The sequence below is a fragment of the Protopterus annectens genome, chromosome 5.part0 (genome assembly GCF_019279795.1).
Source record: "Protopterus annectens isolate FY-2018-M chromosome 5.part0, PAN1.0, whole genome shotgun sequence".
Lineage (NCBI taxonomy): Eukaryota > Metazoa > Chordata > Ceratodontiformes > Protopteridae > Protopterus > Protopterus annectens.
Genome location: NC_056735.1, coordinates 376,723,626 through 376,747,604, shown reverse-complemented (window position 1 = coordinate 376,747,604; position 23,979 = coordinate 376,723,626). Strand labels below are relative to the sequence as shown.

At 34.3% G+C, this 23,979-nt stretch overlaps 1 protein-coding gene across 1 annotated transcript in view; it reads right to left on the bottom strand.

Annotated features, from left to right (window-relative positions):
• LOC122802163 overlaps positions 1-23,979 on the bottom strand; it is a 1,241,087-nt gene that overhangs the window by 381,566 nt on the left and 835,542 nt on the right. The window contains exons 10-11 of the mRNA XM_044071837.1: positions 21,315-21,350; positions 8,816-8,961 (exon numbers count right to left, since the gene is read on the bottom strand). Coding sequence (XP_043927772.1) covers positions 8,816-8,961; positions 21,315-21,350 — 182 coding nt within the window. The remainder of the gene's footprint in view (positions 1-8,815; positions 8,962-21,314; positions 21,351-23,979) is intronic.

Sequence of the window (23,979 nt, the reverse complement as noted above, 5' to 3'; positions counted from 1 at the left end):
TGTATATGGTGCTCACCTTTCTTGTCAGTTTAGTTATTTTTGGTGTGTAAGTGTTTAACATAAGGACCCTTCATAATGTAATACAATAGTCTCAGTACACCTTAACTTTCATATAAAAAATGATATATAAATTATACACAAGTGTGATTCTGAATCTGTCGTATATCTTCTTGGTGAAAAGGCTACCATAAACAGGAAGGATGGGTGGAGGGGTCACAAACAGCAGATTATAGAGGCAAGCTACTCCACAAATCTGTGAATGTTCTTCCTATAGAGGCGTGTGGTCCAATGGAATATGTTACAGGACCAAATGTTGGATAGGGGGACTACGGACGCATTCAAGATGGCATGGGATGGAAAAAGGGTGGGGGAAAGGAAGGATTGAGGGGAAGTAGAATGTTAAAAGCATTTAAACAGCAGACTAGATAGGCTGTTTCTGTCAAGTTGACATAATATAATGCTGCACTCTTCCTGATTTTATCTCTGTTCTGTTTATTGAAGGGTGGAGTGGGGTGACAAACTGCATTGAAGGAGTGGTATCTGGGTGCAAAATTCAGTGACAGGATGGCACTGAGTGACCTGGTGGAAATGGCTACCAAATCCTCTTTTCATGATCTTGGACATATTGCCTGGATTAAATGCCTGTTTCCACTTGAGGACATGTCTTCAGTAGTTCTTGCTCTGGTCTCCTAGAAGTTGAAATATTGCAATGCTCTGCATTCTTACAGTGACGTTGATCACCAAGAGATAGCACAGAACAGTGCAGTATAAATTATGATTCTTTAGTCTTGTAACTGAGACATACTATCTGTTTTGAGCCTTTCTGAAAAATCTAAAATAGAATGAACAGTTTTGGAGATGGTGTATTTAACTTTAAATTAATCTGGTCTTCCTATCTGAAAGAATGGCAAATTAGTTTTCCTGGGCATTCTGTTCAGCTATTAAAGAGGATCCCAGGATGCATCCTAAGACATAAGGACATATGTTATACAGCCTTTTGCTTATCAAAGTCCTGTGTGGGGGATTTACTGCCTTGGCTACTAAGGGAGAATTCTATGGTGGCTAGTTTTAGGACTTCCTAAAGACTCAATTATTCCCTGAAAGACTGTTTTTCTTACTTATGCTTTTGTTTAACATATTAATATGTATTATTTATTTACCTTTGCACTGCTACTTTTTATTGCTTACTCTGCTGAAATATAAACACTTAATGTATTTATTGATTGACTGGTTGAGTTATAATGTGTACAATAGCATTTCATTCCTCTAGTTTTTGGTCTTCTTGAAAGTCATATAAAAATAAGATTTTTTTTTAAACTAAAAGTGATGTCTTTCTCTTGATATAAAGGATTTTGACTACACACACACACACACACACACACACACACACACACACACACACACACATATATATATATATATATATATATATATATATATATAGATATGGGTCCCCTTCATAACACTGAAATTTCATAACATTGAATTTCATAACATTGAGACCATAACTTAGAAATTTCAAAACAGTGAAAACCCAAAACATTGAAAACTCAGAACATTGAAAGTGTGCTTCATAACATAGAAAACTACATTGCACAAGTAAATAATATAACCTCCACCAACAACAACACCTAACTAACAAACACACTTTCTACTATGTTTCTGCAGCCCCCTGTACACCCCATGTGGGGGGGGGGGCTGTGCCCCCCACACCCCCCCTGTAAATTAAGTATACCAACTCCAAGATCACATTACAGTGGAAAAAAGTAAATTTCCTAACCTCAGTGTATTGTGATTGTGATACAGTGAGGTTAGGAAATTAACTTTTTTCCACTGTAGTGAGATCTTGGAGTTGGTATATTTAATTTACAGGGGGGAGTGTGGGAGGACATGGGGGTGGAGGGAGCTGCAGGGGAGTACTTAATTTGTACAAGTCTTTAAGAGTAGTAGTTCAGGTAGGTAAAGATGACATTTTGATTTTCTGCTCATGAATTTAGGCAGAAGGTTATAGTTGTGCACATCTGCTTACCTCCAGCTACAATAACAAAAAGTATCACTTGCAATTTGGTATCTCTAAACCATGGGCACAGGAAAATAATTTTCTTGGGTGGCGAAAGCCAGGGAACCTCTTTCGGCTGGGCTTGTATAGACCCTAGGGCTGATAGCCTAGTGCTTACCTATGAACCTATGAAAATAATCAGGTTTGGTGACTTTAAACTGAATCCAAACCTGGGTACACCCCCCACTGCCTCAGCTCCAATTAATGGCCAAATAATAAATGCTGGAAATATTGTTCTCTGTCTAAATAAGATACCTAACCACAGAGAAATAAAGAATCCACTCCTGAATGCAAATCATATAAACAACCATGGGGATATTAGAACTATATTCAACAGATCGTCAATATTATAATCACGGGCACTACAGGAAGAATACAATATCCTTGCCATTACAGAAGCTTGGCTTATGAATGCAGAATGCCTACCTAGGACTATTAAAAACAGCTATTTTCTTTCATATATAACAGACCAGGGCAAATAGCGAGAGAGAGTGTTCTTCTGGTGAGAGATTAAAATAATGTGGAGGAAAGCAATGTTAAATTAAAAACACTGCTTCATGAATGATGAAGCCCTGATATGGCTTCCAGTCCAATGGTAATAGACAATCACACCAAGCTCTTCACATGAAGTACTTACATTCCATTACCCTCCCATACCAAGATGTTTGGGTTCTTGCTATTTATATTTCAAGAATAACTTGATTCTTATGGGTTAACCTAATGTATACCTGTTATGTCCAAAGAAAGCCAGGCTAGATGGAAAAATAACCCTTAATTTCTGTCACATTATAGTGACTCTAACAAGGCCCACTCCTTTACATAAAGAAAATGCCCCAATAAATGAGATGATTGATAATAAGGAATCTAGATTTGTAAACATTGGTGTTCTCCAAAATTCTCTGAGCAGATACTGCATACTTTCTACTATATTTTCTTTCAAAAGAACCAAGACTCAGTCTTACTATGGTGAAGGAAAATCCCTCTCTACTGGCCTGGAAACTGACCTCATTACGGAAGTGACTATGGTAGACTGGGTCCAGTCCTTGGGGGAAACAAACTCTGTAACTCATATGGGCAGATTTGTTAAGATTCCTACTGCCATTCAAGATACAGTAATTACATCTACTTTAAAAATAATCGTTAGGGAGAACAGGTGATAAAGACACAGGCAACTGAAAGTCTGGAATAACTTTGTTCCATGGAATTCCTCACACACAATGAAAAGAGCACAGTATTATTAATAATAATAATAATAATAATAATAATAATAATAATAATAATAATAATAATAATAATAACAATGCCAGATCTACTTTGTTTAGTTAAACCAATTGCTATTGTGAAGTCACCAAACGTTATTTTGGAAAGGCATCAAAGACCTAATTAGTGACTTCTACAAGGGGAAGCACCCCTTGTAGCAAGTGAGGGGAATTGCTTGCTGACAACATTAAGGATTTTACACCAAGACTGAGTTCCTGAGGTCCTGGATGACTCAGTGAAAATGTATCAGGCTCCTCTGCTCAGAATGAATTTTCTGTTATGTGTTTCACACTGAAATGAGACAGTTTCAAGTCTTTTCAGGGTATAAAATTAATGAAGATAAAACAAAAGCTATAGCAGTACACTATGTATGCATATAAACACAAACTAGTTCAACAATACCCATATTTATGGTGACATGATAAGATGAAGTATTTCTGTGAATGGATTATAAAGAATTCTGTTATGGCAGCTAAGGAAATCGGGAGATATTAAAACAATAATACAAAGATTGAGAAACTGGAAGTTCTTGATTATGGCTATGGATCGTAAGATGCAAGCAGTAAAAAAGTTTTAGCTCCTTTAGTTTTATATAAAGGCCAGGTATATTTTATCAATCAGAGGAAAAGCTGAGGAATTATCTACTAATCAACTTGCAGTTTACTTTACATAGATTGAAACAAAGACGTAAATAAATAAATAAATAAATACATAAATAAGGGGATTACCCTTAGGACTGTGAGTAAGCTGTTAGGCAGATTTTAGGTTACTTACAACCTTAAATTATGCTTACTTTTCTCTGTCTTTCTTAGAGCGCCAGTTTCTATCATCTTTAAGCCCCTATCCCAACTGCTACTTACTTCAGGGCCACTGCTGCCAGCATTTAAGCATGTCACTATATTACCTCTCCTCAGAACTTTCTAGCCTGTCTTCTCCCTAGAATTACTGTAGTGTTGTACTGCATTGTTTGCTGCAAAGCACAGCTTGTTGTGAAGGTAGCATACCTCCAGGTTTGGGAACGTCTAATATGGCCTACTATTATATGCTCTATATAGCTTTAGAAAACATTTTAATACTCTTACAACTGTATGTGATATTGTTGCATGAGTACAGTAACATGGAAAATGGTCTATTAAAAGAGCCGCATTTGCTGATATGAGAAGCAGCAGACCAGTCTTTGCTTAAAGCAAAACTATAATGGAAAAGGTTCAGGGAAGAACTTGCTAAATCTTTTCAGTTACACCTTACAGATAGAACATTTCAAGTTCTAATTGATTCAAGATTGGCTATTTGTTCACTCAAAGTGGGAGTCTTGAGGCCTGCGTTGTTCTTTCTCTGATGATGATTTAGTTCCTTCGCTACTTAAGCTTTGAACAGCCTTGTGTGTTATTGACTTTCTCTTTCTGAAAGTAAACAGAGCAAGTGCAGGAATATGAGACAAAATGCAATAATAATTTATTGTAACACTCTCAACATTTAGCTGAAAAAATGATGCTTTGATCTTTGGGACCCTCAAAGAATACAGAACAGTACTCTATCTCTTTATATCCCCCCTCAGTAAAAACCACGTGTGCCAAGATCAATCTATATATATATATATATATATATATATATATATATATATATATATATATATATATATATATATATATATATGTGTGTGTGTGTGTGTGTGTGTGTGTGTGTGTGTGTGTGTACCTATGTGGTGTTATGACTATGGCCTATGCTATCATTCAGACATCATATAGAAAATAATATAGAAGACCACGTATTCTATGAATTTACATTAAGCTATAGGCATATTAACCTTCTCAGAATCAATGTCAGAAGAACCTTGAATATTAATATTGAAGTCTGGCAGAATATAAGTCTAATTTAGGTCTAAAAGCAAGAAATGGCATTTGCCTTTATCATTCGAAACATACCATATTAAATACTACGTTATTAGGCAAGTGTTACATCATCTTTTTGATTTTTTTGTGAAATGAGAAACTGAAAACAATCCTGTTAATGTTAATAATAATGTGGGTACTGTTCTATCTCTGTCACACATACTGCACACAATACTCATGCCAAATGACTGTGTTCCTTTGGGCAATTTCTATACCTCATTTGCAGTCTGTGAGCATAGTTCTCAACTGTCTACATTTATGAAGAATATACAGATTTTTGACTCATATTTTTGTCCATTTCTCACAAAAATGGTAGTTTTCTGGCAAATCACTGGCAAACCATTAAGGTCTGAAGTGAGAAAATAATGGCAGACATTTAATTTTCAGACTTTATGTTCTTCAGAAAATTCATATTAATGAAAATCCTGTTATTTTATCAATGTTTTGTGTTTGTAAGAGCAATATTTAAAAGGTATCCCTATTATGCCCCCCCCATTATTGTGCCTTTGTCCAGATTTCTTGCTCTAACAGGTTGAGAGGTATGTCTATGAGACTTAAATATAGGACAATTCATACTTTTCTCCTAAGTTTGCTAGTAAAATACATGTCAGAGAAGCCAGTTGTCATCCTAAATATGGTTTCTTAGGAGTAAACCTAGGACACATACTTAGGTCTTGCAACAAAGTCTAGCTGACGTGGTAGCTGATTTTCTGTGCAGCATGCAGGCATCAACATTTCCTCCACTAAAATTTCTGTTACCTAGGGATCTTCCCTTTCAGGACTAATAAGGACATTGCAATCAAAATTATAGCTTTATCAGATATTGTTCTACAGCTGGAATCAGGGAGGCAATCTACTATCCAAACGTTTGACGAATGGATGCATAACACTAAATGCAAAACTGCTCAGTTATAACATAGATCATTTACAGTGCATTTTTTCAACCTTTGTAGGTAACTTGAAGATGGGGGGGATAAAGTAGAATTTGGAGAGGGGGTGATATTGTTTAATGCAGTCCTACAAACTTTTGGGAAAAGAACACTGGTCATGTCACTAGGAAATGGACTGCAGCCACAAATGCAGAAGCAGTGTGGTAAATACAGTAAAAATGTAAACAGACAAACAAACGTGTTCTTGCGCAAGCGGTCACTTTAATATGATAAAATCGCCAGATACTTAGTGTTTTTGCCTATCAAGTACCTTGAAAAAAAGAGCAAAACAGGTTTAAATACAGGCTCCTTCAAGCCTCAGTGAATGCTAGCAGTTTTTAGGAAAGTAAAAATGTTTTTAAAAATAATATTTTTAGCCAATTTTTAACAACACATATATAGTTTTATTACTTAGTATTTTAAAAATGCCACAGTGGTGCAGTGATAGCATTGTTGCCTCACAGCAAGACGTACTCCCATTTGATTCTTGGCTGGAGCACCTTCTGTGTGTAGTCTGCATGTCCTCCCCACGGTCGAGTGGCGTTCGAAAGACATGCGTGAATGGGCATGCCTTTTTTGAAGGTTGGGCGTCGGGCTGGCACCTTAGCACTGTAAAAATCTACTGCCAATCATTAGCGGACCGGAGTTCCACTGTGGTGACCCCTAACCGGGAAAAGCCGAAAGAAGAACAACAAAGAAGAACATTACAGTAATTCTAATAACATGGATGTCATTCATAAACTAGTACATTATTCATGAATGCATGATGTTACAGGAAATGATGTCAGTTTGTTCTGTATATTAATGTGACTGTTGTGAATTTTTATTTGACTCTGTTGATGCCTGGATTGTAAAAGGTGAAAGGGCTAAGTATCTGGTGATTTTATCATATTAAAGTGACCGCTTCTTGTGCATGAAGATGTTGGTTTGCCTGTTTACTTCTTAACACTGGTTATGTGCCAGCCCAGCCGCCTGGTAAACAAACTTCAAAGAGACAGATAGATAGATTGATAGATAGATAATCTTGCATTGACTCCATGTTTAAATTGTTCTTTGTACTGACAGATAATGATTATTAATTGTACCATTCTTCTCCCATTTTATCATGAACTTACAGCTCTCTTATAAAAATGTTTGGTCTTCTTCCTGCTTCCTTGTTTCTTACTTGTGTTTATTGTAAAACTTTATAGGGCAAATAACATTGAAAAAAATTACCTTCCAGTAGTTATTATTAACTCTTTGTAACACCTACAAACACTGCCCTGTAAGATATATAAGTTTATATATTTCTCAGAAAATTTTAATCATCATTGTCTGTCCCTCCAAGAAAGCCAGATAGTTCCCAGTACTTGCTAGAGATTATATTTTCGTAGCCTTACCGTCTTTGAAATGCCTATATCTGGAAAGCTGTCACCCTAATACAGAATCTAAGAACTCTCTTGCTTAATTACTCCATGAAATCTTAAAAAAGGGTCTTTTGGCTTAAGGTGATCTTCCTTTTGTTATTCATTTTGGGGAAAATAATTTAATAAGTGCTTACTAGTAACCTGGATCAACTTCCTGCTCATATTCAGAAAGAACAGAAGAATGTGGACTTGCAGGGAACATTAAGTTTGTCTAAACAATGCCTTTTATTGCTGCAGTTACAGAAAATAGTTGATTGATACATTCAATCTCAGTCTCCTTTCTTACTGCTGACATAAATTGTCTTTATGCATTGCTGTATACCTTCCTTTTTTAATACCGCATTATGGTGTATAAGAGATTTTACTGGGTCCTCTCTTAACTGCAGTCAGCAAAACTACATGTACTGGGAACTTTGAAAGTCTTTTTTTTTAAGTAATATTTCTTAATAGTTGCCCTTGCCCTGAGGTACAATGAATGTGGAGGTAGGGAAAAGACAGTAAGCAGATAATACAGCACCTTAAAAAAATGAGAGAAACAATGACTTTAGACATTATTGCTATTCACAGTTTTTTCTGTTTGTAACTGCTAACAGGCTGTTGTTTTTCTTCTTTTCAATTATGACTTTTGAACTCATTCATGTTAACAATTATGGCATTTGCAACTGGGACAGACTGCTGTTTTCTAATATTTAGTATCTGTAGAATTACTATATCTTTCTTCAGTCTGTAAAACCATGCCATGACATCCACTCGTGTATTTGACTTATGAATGCATTTTAGTAACTTGTTTTGCCTAAATGGCAAAAATGTCTCACAGACCAGTCCACCTACCCTGATAACAAATATATTAAAAATAATATTCATAACAATTGTTGAACATTTTTTATAGCTAACATTATTCAAACGCAGAAATTGAAACTAGACACACACTAATGTTACTAACATCTCTCTTTCTCTCTCTCTGTATATATATATATATATATATATATATATATATATATATATATAGGATGACTTGTATAACCATATAGTATGTTTGCATATGAGAGGAATGTATCCATAAATCAAATCAGATGAAAGCAGGTTTTGTCTTTTCTATTTCTCATGTGTCTACATTCTACATTCTAACTTCACATTTCTGGTATCAGAACAAACATGCTTCTGCTGTTGTACTACAAACATCATGAAAGTCAAACAGGATTCAGTTTTCTCTTCTTACTTTATCTGATTTTGTTTTTCTTGTCTTACTTTATCTGATTTTGAACTTACACTCCTCCGATGACTTGAACTGAACCCACTTCTTCCAATTTATTTGCTTTGTCTAGTCTGTCTGCAGGCAGGGTTGTGATACTGTACACATTTTCACTCACTTCAAAAGCCTGTCCTTCAAAGTGGGGTTTGTCATACAATATAATCTACAAAACAGAAGCAGAGAATACATGTTATTTTCAATATATTAGATTCAGTTATATCACAAACACTTAATAAAAACTGAAAACAAGAAAATCTATATTATGTACCAAGCCTCTCCATTTATGAAAACATCTACATAAAAAGATGGACAAAATGGTTTAGGAAATGTGTAATGCACACTGAATAACAAACAACAGCAGAGCATATTAAAATGATTAAATAGGCCTGGGCTTCCTGTTTTTGTATGCTTGAGGATGGCAAGTGCAGTCCTCAAAACTATGGAAACAAAATGTAAGTGTGTCTGCAGAAAACGCTAAGTCCCATATTGTCATATCTCATGAGAATTTCCTTTTCTCCACAGTATAGTGAACTTGGAGTTAGTATATATAAGTAGTGAAATACGTGTGTGCAGACCCTGTATTTTGGAAGAATGTTTGTAAACTTACAATTTCCCAATTTTAATGACATATGCCAGGATATTGGAGTGCTCTCACCTAGGCCTTACCATATGTTACAAGAAAGAAAGAAAAATAAAGAAAGGAAATAAAGAAAGAAAGAAAAAGAAAAAGAGAAAGAAAGAAAGAAAATTTAGCCTATCATGCACAGTGGTGCTGTTTGGAGATAATTTTATGGATTTCATTTATCTGGTCATATGGCATTATGTAAGAGATTGGGAATGAGAAGCAAAGCCCCCACATTAGGGGTTGGGGGGCTGCCCATGAAAAAAACACTGTTTAATAGCATTGTACTTCTCTAAAGAATAAATATCATGGAGCATTTTGGATTCATTTCTTTGCCTTTTAGGCCTCACCCTTTTGGAATTTACTGAAATTGTCCCTTAAGGCATATGTTTAAATGTGGCATTAATTCATTTTAATGTTGTGCCTCTTTGACTTTGTCTTTATTTAATATAATTTTGTTTTATGACTTATATCTCTTCTCTTAAATTTCTGCTTAGTTTTTAAGCAGTGTGACATTTTAATTTGAATCAAGTGTCACAAAAGAACTTTCAAAATAAATATGTTAAGAAAAGCTTCACGGATTTAAGTACTAAATAATATAATGTGCAGAGTTCTTTTAAAAAAAACATTTGAGATGTATAATAAATTACAGATCGTAAGAACAGTGGACTGAAAGAGTTGAATAAACATAGACAAGGTAATAAAACTGCTACAGTCTCATATGTTCCCTAATGGTCATTGTGGTAGGAGTCTGCTGTGCTGCCCAGGAAAAAATAACTAATACTATGATCTTTGTGTTCTTCCTTTTAGTATGTTACTGTGTAACAATGAAATTGACAATAATGTTGATAATGCACATAGTATAAACTAATAATATACTTTACACAATTTAGCTAAAAGAAAACATGTTGTATGGTTTTCTTTAATTACTTGAGTAGATACTTTAAAATAATAAGACAAAGAAAAAGTGAATGAAGCCTATAAAACATTGAAGCAATATTTTATTTTGAACTGCTGCTAAATACTGAAAAAACAAGCAAGCCATACACTTATGAAATATAACATTTGTTTAAATCGTTAAACACTGAAGGCCACAAGACTATGGTAATCAATGAATTACACTTTAGTAAGATTTATAAATATGTATGAATTTATAGCTGCCCAAGTTGCCCAATTAGGTTGGGGCCTACATTCAGTGGAGGCTTGGAGACAAAAGCTCCACATAAATTCATATTTTTCTATCATTGCAAAAAGGAGTATCACTGAGTATAATGGATTTCATTTGAGACAATACAAACAAAGAGGGAATAAAATTAGGAAAATGCACAAATAAATAGTAAAAAATGTGCATAATGCAGCCTCTGATAGAATATTATATTTCCCAATATGCAACAATATCAGTTGGCATAAAGTGGCCACAATAAGAGTATTATATCTCCAAATACACAGTCGTATCAGGAAGGCAAGGAGATTATATTTACAACAGAAGTCCTACTATCCTGTATCCAGATAACAGGACAGCAGATTTACCTCAGGTGGGGTGGCAATTAGGTTAGACCCTTGTAACAGAGGGATTCTTTGATTTAGATGTAAGACTTCAGTAGTTTATTCTTGAATTACACAAGGATGTTGCTATTATATGCATCACATTGGAAGTGGTTCTGGACTCTCACAAAAGAGTTATGAATGAGAGTATTGTATCTCTGGTCAAGAAATCTTTTAAGTTTTGGAAATCGGGTTGTTACTTTTATGTGTACCTAGTTTTGGAAACTGGATGTTACTTTTACTGTGCTCCTAAGTTTGGAAATTGGGTTGTTACTTTTACTGTGCACCTAGTTTTGGAAATTGGGTTGTTACTTTACTGTGCACCTAGGTTACTTTTACAGTGCACCTAGTTTTGGAAACTGGGTTGTTACTTTTACTGTACACCTAGCACTTTGTTAAGTTAAACTTTGACAAGTGTTTATGATTTGGTAAGGAGTTTAATTACCTTCAGTGTACACTGCTTATGTGTTTTAGTATTATTTAACATAATCTTTTGTGGTATTATTGTCCTGTGATACTAGTATATAGTTCAAAATATACAGCCATCAATAAAAAAATATAAAAAGCCTCAACTAGAAATATACAAATGTCAGTGCTGTAGATACCTGGGTAAAATTCTTATAATTCAAGCTATTAACATAAAATATGACTTGATTCTTAACAATGTTGCAAACTGTTTGAAGTGTTCTGTACATGTTATGTAAATACAAGTATAATACACTGTTAATGACTCCATTTTCCTATTATATAGTAATTAACTTTCTAAAAACACAAACATACAGTATAGTGAAATGGTGTAAATATATCAACCTATTTACCCTTGCTTGCATGTGTTTTATTTGTTTTATTTATTTATTTATTTATTGTAAATGAGTTTTTTTTTTTTTTTGGAAGAAGGCATAGTTCTCAAATTCTAACCTCCAGAATTAGGTTGACACCAAAATTAATCAGGTACAATCTCTCTAAATTAGGAACAATTTTTAACATATTTGAACTATCGGAGAAAGTTAAGATAAGAAACTACAAATTAATATGCATATTCTTCAGTAAGAGAAGTATGTAACTATAATGATTGTCAAACTGTACATACTGTAATCCATTTCTGTTTCTTAAAAAAACAAATATCACCAAATTTAGGAAGGACATTGGATTTTTTTCTTTTTTTTTTTTTGACAAAAGCAGTTTATCCCTGAAAATCAGGAAAAGTTGAGTGGTATGGGGGGACTACCTTAGAAACAGTTACCTTTAGTCCTGTAGCAGTAGGTGTTTGTGATTTAGGTAGAATGAGTCAATTGTTTCATCTTAAATTATGAGTAGCAGTGTGTACTCTAATCTCAAAAAGTAGTACATACATGACTATTGCTTGTCTACTTTCAACAGCCAGCACTGTTGTCTTTCAGTGTGTGGGTAGAATAAATGATTGTGGCCTAGAGTTATCCTCAGATATTTTTTGTTGCTTGACCTATGGCATTGTGGTTCCCATTGGGTCTTTAATGGGTACTCTTTGGGTATTTGATAATCCGTATTGGGGTAGCGAAAACCACAACTGTAGATTTATTTGTGTTTATAGTTAACTGACTGTTATTAAGCCATTTCATGAGTACAACAGAATCCTTTTGTAGTGCTTTTCCAAGAGTCTGGAATAATTAATATGGTTTTGCAATTGCTTTGCTGTCAGCGTAGTCTTTGTGAAGAGTGAAAATAATAAAGGGTCAATGAATAATCCTTGTAGAACACCTTTGGTAAAGGTCCCTACTTGTGAGCAGATGGTATGGCCTATGACTCTGAATGTTCTGTCTGTAAATAGGTAGCAAACCATTGGGTGAATCCATTAGCAAATCAACAACTTGCTACTCTTTGTAGAACTATTACATGGTCAACAGTTTCAAAGACTCTTCAAAGATACTAAAAGAATGAAAACACTAACAGCAGAAGGATGAGTGAACTGAACTACACACCCAAAACTAGCGCTTAAAACATTTATTATAATGTTTTCATCTCAACACAGATTTCTTCAGAATAAAATCTTACAAATGATAGAACAGTCTTTAAATAATCACACAAACCAATAAAATAATTTGTCCAATTATAGAATAAAATACATCACATTCACTTAAATATATTTCCACCTTTGTGAGGTTCTAGTTTTTTTGTGAGTTTTGTGACTCTCCAAAGATCTAGATATTTATCTCCATCTAATAGCCCTTCATCCACATTGTAAAGATTTGATTGGTTAATGTGCTATGCCTATGACAGAGACCAGGATTTTTAGTGGACATAATGTCATACATCTGTAAATATTCTAGTCTTTGTTTTTAGGTATGTTTTAATAATATCTTACATACATACATACATATAAATGTTTCAAGCATGGGCATGAATGCCCTTCTAGCCTACCAATATACCAAAACAGTTGTTCCCACAATAAGTGTCCAGGCTGTTTTTAAAATTATCTAAACTAGTGTTTGCATTAATGTAATTTGGTAGTCTGTTCCATGCATCAGCTGCTGTCTCAGAGAACCAGTTAGTACACTTCCATTCCTATAGTCTTCTGCATAAGTTGTCTGATGACTCTCTACTACTTTTTGTTAACCTCAAACATTTCCAGAGGTAGTTGTCTCTAAATGCCCTTTATAGCCAACTAAGATCTCCTCTTAGATATCCATATGAGACACTGTACAAGTTCAAATATTTTAAACTCTCATAATAATTTAAAATTTTACATCCATAGATGCCCTTGGTATATTTCTGCTGTACTCCTTCTAGTTTACTCATGCTTGTTTTCTTATAAGGTTTCCATATTGTTATTCCATACTCAAGTTTGGGGCTAATGTAATTATTAAACAATGACTTCATCATTTCTGATTTTCTGGAATTTATAAATGCAAGATATAACTATTATTAGTCAGTTGGCTAATATGATTAGAAAAACACAAAACTGGATCTACCAATATACCCAGGTCCTTAAGTGAATTCTTAAATGAATCTACAGTTTCAATCACTGTGTGCTGTATTATATATTCACCTGTAATTTATGTCTCCCAAATTTCATGTGCTTACTTTTTGATGTTAGTAGCACATTATTCCCCTGTGCCCAAATGGTCAATTTAGTCATTATTTTACTGACATGCCCTATCTGTAACACATGTAATCAGTTTACGCAGTTTCAAGTCATCTGCATACAGACTGTAAAATACCTCAGATTAAAAAGATAGGTCTGAAAGATACAATCTAAACAAGTGTAGGCCTAGGACAGAGCCCTGTGGGACACCCTGAATGTAACCAAGAATTTCACCTGCCCAATTGCTGTATGACACTTGCCATGTCCTATTTGTAAGCCATGCAGCTATCCACTGTATCAAGAGTACATGAAATACCTAGCTGTTCTAATTTATTGATCAGTGTTTTGTGTAAGACCCTGTCAAATGCAAAAGTAAAATTGATATACATAACATCACAGCACAAATTTTCATTCATAACTGATATTATATTGTTAGAGAACATCATGTTACAGATGGTAATAGATCTGTTTTCAACATCTGCTGGCTGATATATCGTTTCAAACGTTCTAGTTCTGACAGTAACTTATACAATATTACCTTCTCCATTATTTGTTCCACAACATTAAACTAGACTTAAGGGTCTGTATGACTCTGGGCTTGTCTTGTTCCCCTTTCCCTTAAAGACAGGTTTAATAAACATATGTCTCCAGTCTTAAGGAATCACCCCATATTTATATGACCTAGTAAACAACTAACATAATGGTATGGTAAGTTCTTGCTGAAGTGTTCTTAGTTCATTATTATTAATTCTGTCTACTCACTGTGCTTTGTTTGGATCCAGTTTGCACAGTTTTCAATATAATCTAATTTGATTTCAGTATCTGAGGTTACTTGGATGTTGCTAAGACAACTTATCACCTCCTTCATGGAGCCAAACTGTTTTGCATAGGATTTTGTAAATATATCTATAATCTGTTGTATCTAAAAATAAATTTTAGAATCTATGCACAGTTTATCAGTTTGTATGTCTTTATTCATTCCACAGCTTATATATCTATAAAGTGGTTTTCTATTATGCTTAATATTACATACATTTTCTTCAAAATTTTCTTGATCTTATCTGCCACTACGCTTAATTTGTTTGTTCAGTTTGATTATTTCAGTTTTCAGACTTGTAGTTTGACATCTTTTCTATTTCTTACATTTTTATCTCTCACCTTAATCAAGTATCTTGTTCTTATGGAAATATATTCCCCTGACATTGTATGCCTAAGTCCTGATGTTAAACTTTTTTGGGGGGATTTTTTGCACTTAAACAATTTCTTTTTTTAGAACTTTCCACATTCCTGCTGCAGGTTTTCTGCTGAATGCATCACTCCAGTTAGTTTTACGTAGCAACTGTTTTGCTTGCATATAATCTGTAATTACTCTTCTGTGCATTGGTTTAGATTTTAGTTTGGCAGAATTATCTAGCAACAAATTATCCTTTATAACTCAAAGACCACTGATATCACTGGTGGTTAAAACTTGGCATGAAGTAACAGTAATTTCTTTAGGAACACAAACAATGCCTTGTATGCTCCATTTCCTGGTAGTTTTTTTTTTTTACAATCTGAAGTAACTGTTATTCCTGAACATACAATGTGAATAATTTCCTTACTGATGTTGTTGAATCAATATTATTCCAGTCTGTTTCTGGTAATTTTAAGTCCCCAGCCACTATTATTCTTCCCTCCAGTGTTTCACGCAAGAAATTTATAAATTTCTCTAGGTCATCAGCACTTGACTTTGATGGTCTATGTACTCCAACAATTATGTGTTTTTAGGTTTGCTTTTATTGTCACAGTTACACAATCTATAAAATTGGTGTTATTACTGAAGATGTAATAATCACAGGTCTGGTAACTATCTTTAATCCTTATCACAACACCTTCACCTGATTTTTTGTTAGAATATTTGGTGCAGTAAAAACATTTATACCCTGACAAAGCTGGTTTCCAGTCATTGTTCTTTAACCATGTTTGACAAACAATAACATCAATCTTTTGGGAATGCAGCAAATTTTCCAATTGAAAAAATATTGTTAATGCTCCTAGCATTAATAACATTTAGACATGCATCAAATGTTGCTATCTGTGAACTGTTAAATTTTCAACCTGGCAAAGGGTCAAACGTTTGCAAGTCATTACCAAAGGAAGAAGGAAAGATTATTACATTGTACTTAAAACTGGGTGGGATGCTTTTATAGTAAGTGCTAGATTTTAAATTTGTTAGATGCTCACACAGGATTAGGCTATCAAAGTTGGACTTTTTGTTGTAGCGTGTAGTGGCTTTCAGTTGTTTTTATAAATTGTTTTACCTCTTTACAGCCTAGTGATGTTTTAAGGTGTTTCTCTAATTACATGCTACTGACACCTCTAGGAGTCTAACATAGCTTATTTATATTTGCATTAATAATTCCAAAACTGTGCTTCATACAAGCTATTGAAAAAAAATCATATCAATACTTAAATGGTAGGCAATACAACTGCTCTAATGTTTTGTATCTTTTTAGTGCTGCTAAAGAAATATTAATTGTTGTTTATAGGCTATTTATTTAGCATGCTATCATTTTCATATTTTTTGAAATATCTCAACAATAAAGTAACACAGGCAGAACTGCATAGCCTCATATGAAAGCTCACAGATGAACAAACAAAATGCTGCAGACAGTATGCATGTAACTTTAGTCATTTGAGAGATAGTGCAGGCTGTTCACAAAATGTCGAAAGAACAAAAAACAAGACCAAGAAACAGCGGTTTGAAAAGGCATCTGGTACCTCGCCCATTCACCTTCAATGGATACATAGCCTTAAACAAGCTAGCAATTTATACCAGGTGAACCTCTCATATTAAACCAAATGAATTATCTTAAAGTGCATCGTGCATTAACCCATAACAAACTTCCACTAGAAAGCTTTAAATAACTAATATATAACATGAAACACAAAAATACAGAAAATTGCCTAGTATGAGTGCTGTAAGTTAATTTAATTCATTACTACACATGAAAAACCCAAAACTATAAATTAACAATGCAAAACTAAATAAAAAATACAGTAGTGAAATAAATCAAAGCTGAGAACCAGACAAAAATTAGCACTTTCATTCTTTAATCTGTTATAGAACTTCTTCAGATTTTCTGAACCCGTATGTCCCCCAAGTGTTTAAGTATTCAAACCTTTACTACCCTTTTTGTCTGTTCTATGTACCACCTAGCATTATTGCATCCACACTCCATGATATAGACCTCCCCACATGAACTACAATGGAATCTGCCTCTAGACAAAAACCTTTGGCCATTAATAAAAGTCCCAGATATATTTCTAATCCTGCTACAAATTTTACAGTGTCCAAAAGCAAATGATCCCACAGATCCCTGTGGCATGCTAAGTGCTGCCAAATTCAGAAGCTCCTTTAGGTTTACATATCTGCTATATGAAAAAGTAACATGTTTTGGAAACAATTGCCCTACTACCTCATCCATACAAATAAGGAGTCAAAATTCTAAAATTAATCTCTTCATAATATTGGAGAAAGGGGAATATTTCATCACAAAATAGATCTTCTTCAAAATGTCTATGTGATCATTCAGTCCCTCTTTTGGTCTAATTCCACACCTTCTGTTTCCAATAGAAACCTTGTTATGACCCCTTTTATTACCATAAATACTATCCATGGCAACATTTAACATTTCTTCAGTATAATCCCTTTCGTTTAACTTACTTTTCACCTCTTGTATGTATCTATCCTTAGGTTTTACCTCAGAGGTAATCCAAAAAATATGTTTGAATTCCCAAATGGAAGGAAATCCATAAGGTGGGTGGGATGCAAACTCTCAGCATGCAGAAAATTGTTGACCACATTAGGTTTCCTAAATGGCTTATGCTGAATTCCATGTAAACCAGCCACATAAAATTCAACATCCAGCAACTTGAATAGATGTCCTGCCTTCCCCCATGGACATTTGTAATCCATGGTTATTGCTGTTCAACTCACAAATGAACTGACTAACATCTGAAGGGTGTACCTTACAAATAATGATTAAATCATCGATGTAATGCCTGTACATCACCACATGTTCCTTGTAAAATTCAGCCTCATAAATAAATTTTCTTTCAAAATCCCCCATATATATGATGGCATAAGTGGGAGCATAAGGGACACCAGTCACTGTTCCCTCCCTTTGTAAATACATTTCATTATTGAACTTAAACTAATTAGGAATTAAACAGAATTCTAAAAGGCTGGCAATACAAGAGGTGTGAAGACCCTCACCCATGATGTTGCAAACTACCATGATGTTCACAAAAGTAACACTTACTATATATATTATGATTTATAGAATCCAGTTTAAGATCCAGGATCTAATGGATTCTTCCACTGTAAAGATTATTAGTGCTGAACACTAGTAGTGTAGCTAGGGTGGGATGAGATGGGCAACTGCCCTGGGCACAAAGAGTTGGGGGTGCAATCAACCAATCCTGATCTATCTTTAATGCATTACCAACTTTTAAAAGTCAGTATTGCATTTGTGGTCAAACCTGAGCACTGTAGCACTCTCTGTATGGTCTAAATTTTAGCAACTACTTGCTCAGTTTAAAAGTACAGAAAATATTTTTTTTCTTATTTTTTCTTTCTTTAACTAAAACATGAGTGCTGTAGCCACCCATGCAGGTGGGGTATAAACTGTAATTGTTACATCTGTAACAAACAGTTTGCTACAGTTTTAAAGAAGACATTATTATTTTTTTTAATAAAATAAGTTGAAGGAAGGTTGGTAACTGGGCACAGAAATGGGATCTGAATGTCTGGGACAGGAGGGAGTGGGCGTGTCATGCATCTGGCCACCTGGTAGATGTGCTAGTAGAAAGGATATCAGCTAGTGGGGTGAGGCTAACTCTAGTAAGCCAATCACTTTTTATGCAAGAGCTGTGGGGTGGTGCATGGTTTCATCGTACAGGCCTAGGGCACTGGTTAAACCAACTAAGCTTCTGCTGAACAGTTTGCCATTTGCATTTCTTTAATAACACTTGTGGATCCAGAATTGTCAGCATTTGCTTAAAATGTGAAAGCATAACTTTGTTTTATCAAAAAGTTCAGGGCACAGTCATTGGAAGTTAAAGTACCAACCTCCAGAGGTCCAGTGGAGTGAATTAGTTAAAGTAGAATAGGGATAGGATATTATTTTATGGGGTCAGTCACTTGGTGCTCTATTCTGGATATTATTAAATGATGATAGTGTTAGGATTTGGAGATGGGAATATTAACTTTTATATCATTTGTTGTGTTATTGTCCATTGAGTTCCTTAGTGACCTTCAGGGAATACCTTACTTCCCTTGTTTGAGCTTAGAAATCTTAATGCTTTTTTTTTTGGTTGACTGAGGCATGTTGTTTGCAGGTCTCTGAAATACTGCATTTTGGACATTTTTGAGCTTATACTACTATTGGAAATCAAAACCCACTGGAAAAGTCTATGAATATACAAGGAGGATATGCAAACATCACAGAGAACATTACCCCGATGGGATACAAATTAGAGAAGCAAGTATTGTGAAGCAACAACACTAAACACTATTCCACTGTGCTGCACAGCAACTAAATGTTTTTCTTAAACTATCTTTCTGTCAGTGGTGCTACAGTCATGTCTGTAGCTCAGCAATGGCTGTGAGGCATTAATTGTCTGTTCATTGGAGGAAGGTATGAGTTCTCCTTTGATACATAAGAGGTGGTAATAAGAATTCAGGCAGAATAACCTAGTGTAAAGGTTTGTTTGCAGTCTATATTTTTATAATTTTATTTATGTCTGCATTGCTGTAGTAACATCTGTTGAAGATGCATGATGTTTGCTTGATTTATTTTTATGTTAGTATCCTCTTTTGTTACCTTTATTTTTTTAATTATGTGGATTTTTTCTACTTCTCAGATCATAACCTTGTTTTATTTGTACAGCAGACCTCTACAGTCTCATTGATTGGCTGCATTTCCTACTTAGTACAGCCAGCTTCTTTTCAGTGGGTTACAGAGCCTTCAATTTACAGTTTGAAACGTTTCTTTCCCGAGCTGGTTATAAATGTGATGGAAACCCCCTGATTACCCTCTGCTAACTGAACTTTCTGAGACGTCATTGTTGATTACTTCATAATGTTAACAACTGGGTATAGCTAGTGTGATGGATTAGAGGGCAGTAAGGACCAGAGGACAGTTAGGACCTGGATTTTGACTGACTAGTTCAGCATGGACATACATACCCATTTATGTTACAAAATGTCATCTAGGCGGAAATCCTGCCTGGTAGAGAATGCCCATATTTATTTATTTATTTATTTGTTTTTATTTTATATTTGTTGATCAGGATAGTCTGACTGGATACATGTCCATTTTCAGTGGGGGTCTGGTGAGAAAAGCTCCAAACGTACAAACAGATACAGACAAGCAAGTTACAGTATATGCACAAACATATTGTATTAACATACACGTTACAGTCTCACATTTCAAGCCCATGAAGAATACAGTTTCTATTCAGAAATATATACAAATATGTGACAGTTTCTCTTATCATACCTATAGGTGCAGCTTATATACAGAGTATCTGCAAAGATGTTACATTGCATGCATATTTATATGGGGTGTCCAGACAGCCAATCTACCACCAATGGGTGAAAGACAATAACTGAACTTTTGAAGTTCTTGCTACCACACTGTTAGTAAATAAGGGATTTCCACTAGCCTCTGGAAAGCTAAGACATATTGTTGAAGGCTGACCTGTTTTTATTATGGTGGCCTTGTTAGACAATGGTTTTTGGACCTTCTCTGGCATCTGCCAATCGAACAGATTTCCAGATTATATATATGGAGGTGGTCAGTGGTTAGCTGTTTCAGAACCTGATTTGGGAAGGCTCAGAAAGTACTAGCATCACTGAATTTCTCCTCACATATTGTCAGCCAATGTATATCCAATATCAGCTGGAATTAACAGGTATAATCTAAATTCTTCTGTCCGTCTGTCAATCCATTTTTCCAGCCACTTAGCCATTTGCATAGCTATTCCTCTACTCTAGTTTATGCTTTTTCCTTTAGTTTTGTCTTCTCCCTATTTACTCATTTAATGATTCATATTATGGGATAATTCTCTTCACAACATTTTCATTATCTCAATTCCCTCATTTTTATAGACTTTATGTCATCTTTTCCTTCCCTTTCTTTGTTGCTTAAATTTTCCTTCTTCCATTCATGCCTGTTTACGCCTTCATTTTCTATCTGGTTGTCCATAAACTTATGGAAATAATTTCCTTATGTGTACTTACCTTTGGATCTAGTGGCATCTGAACTTTAAGCCCACCCTAAAAACAAATAAAAAAACAGAGATAGTAATTTAGTATCCAAATCATAAAACTGGTAACAATTGTAGCAAATGCAAAAACACTTCACATTGAATGTTTCCTGTGGCTGAACCTCTGCATGGATTATTTATTTGTGATCAGAGCATTTTATCCTTCATACCATTTGGATCTCACTAGTTATTATGCAAAGACAGTGCTTACTCAAATTTAAAATGCATTGGTCATATTTGGAAGCATCTTTGTTTTAGAATTAATTTCATTTCCCATTTTACTCCTCATAATAAAGTTGCAAGTGATCTTTCAAACAATGAAAATTATAGCGTGTTGTTTGATTTGTTAGTTTCACTATTTACTCAGTTTTTCACTATAAGTATATACACAAAATGATATCATAGTAGGGTATTGAGCAATGGTTAACATACAACTGCAAAGCATCATAGATAAACAAATCAATTTACCTCTTTAGAAGAGATGCTTCTTATTTACATTGTGGTTTCACTATTACATCATGTGTTAATTTTTAATATGTGGTGTTCTAGTTGAAAGAACTAGTTGACAACTTTTCTTTATAGGAAGTAAGAAACTACTTCTGATACATTTAACATGGGAACACAGTGGTCTCTACTTTAATTTAGGTAGTGAGGCATTATGAGTTTTGTCTTTGATGATGACAGATTTTGTGGTCTGAGAAAAATATTCAGGGGGCTATCCACTGTCCATACCAGCAAAATAAAATGGGAAAACAAGAAAAGTTTTGTATCAAAAACTGTATACTTTGGTATTGTATATGCTAAAGAGGTCATATCGAACTCCAAAGGTTTATTAGTTACATTTGCTTTAGAACATGAAAAAAAAAAACACTTTAAGACAGAATTAGCACCAGTTGCTATTGTCATTCTGACTCTTTAGCCATTTATGAACACTCAGAACCAGGAATACTTTAATTTATATGATCCAAAAGTAGTTAGCTGGTCTTTTAAGAAGTCAAAGCAAACAATTTCCTGAGCTATATGAGAAACCGTACCAGTTAGGGAGACAGTGTAAACAACAACGTGTATAGCCTTACATTTCTTTTTTTTCCCCTCAAACTTTTTTTTATTTTCAATTAAAATAACATTTACATAATATGTTTAAATATCATTTTAAACAATTATATACAATATTTAAAATAGCCTGACTTTCAGTTATATACACTGTATGTTATTACATATAGAATTAACAGAACAGTTATCAGAGATACAATATTGATTATTGCAGAGTGTCCAACAAAGATATAACTTTCTTCCAAGGATTATTTACCAATGGCCTGGGATAGATTCGTAGTTCTTTGATTTTTATTTCCATCGATGCAGTTGTCTTCAGTAAAGTGTAGAATTCTTCCAAGGTCGGGGGTTTATTTGAATTCCACCTTCTGGTTACGCATTTCCTAGATATAGCAAGTATTGTCCATAACAAATACATATTTGTCTTATTCAGGTAGGGACCTTCATTTACATTTAGTATAATCAGTACTTTAGTTAAGTTAAAGGATTCATTAAATAAAGCTTGTAAAAAATGATTGATTCCATTCCAATATGATTTAATTTTATTACATTCATAAAAAATATGAATCCAGTCTGCTTTATTTGACTTTTTACGCCTCCAGCAAAAAACATTTGTAGTAGTACCGATCTTTTTAATAAAATCTGGTATTAAAAATGCTCTATGTAAGTTTTTCCAGTTAAATATTTTCCAGTACTGTGTGTTAGAGGTGTAATTAACTGATAGTAAGATGTTAGTTTTAATTTCTTCTGTTAACTGCAATGACTGACCTTGTGTTAAGACCTGCCAGTATGATGGTTTGGGAATTGTTTTATATGTTATTAACTCTTCATATAGATTTGAAATGGAATTTTTCTTTTCACAACTATTATATATAAATTCATGCAGAAAACATATTAGATTTGGAATATCTTTAAATGAGGAATTATTAATTAATCTGCATAAATATTGAGTGTACATTAGAATGCTTTGTAAGGTTAACCAGTCCTGTGCTGGAATATTGTAAGCAGTTTTTATCATATGTACATCTAAAACATTTAATTTATTTACACATTGAAACCAACATAAGAATCCATTTTGTTCCTAGGAGGTTATTGTTTCCCTATATATGTTGTGAGGAAGGACCTTAATGATGGTAAATGGGGTTAAAAGGTCAAACCAAAGTTTTAGATCTATGTTTGCATTGATAAGTTTCCTAAAGGAATTGATGTAATGATTAATCAGTGTTGTTTTAGAAGGTTTTGTTATATTATATTGTATACAGCGGTAGAGTTGTTGCCTCACAGCAAGAGGTTCTCCTGTTCGATTCTCTGCTGGAGTGCCTTCTGTGTGGAGACTGCAGGTCCTCTCCACAGTTGAGTGGCCTCCAAAAGACATGCATGAATGGGCATGCCTTTGCTGAAGGATGGGCATTGGGCTGGCAATTCAGCACCATAAAAATCAACTGCCAATCATTAGCAGAGTTCTGCTGTGGCGACCCTTAACCAGGAAAAGCCAAAAAGACAAACAAACAAACAAACAAACAAACAAATGCATAGTATGTACCAGGGTTTGTTTGATTTGTCTACTATTAAACATTTTTTAACAG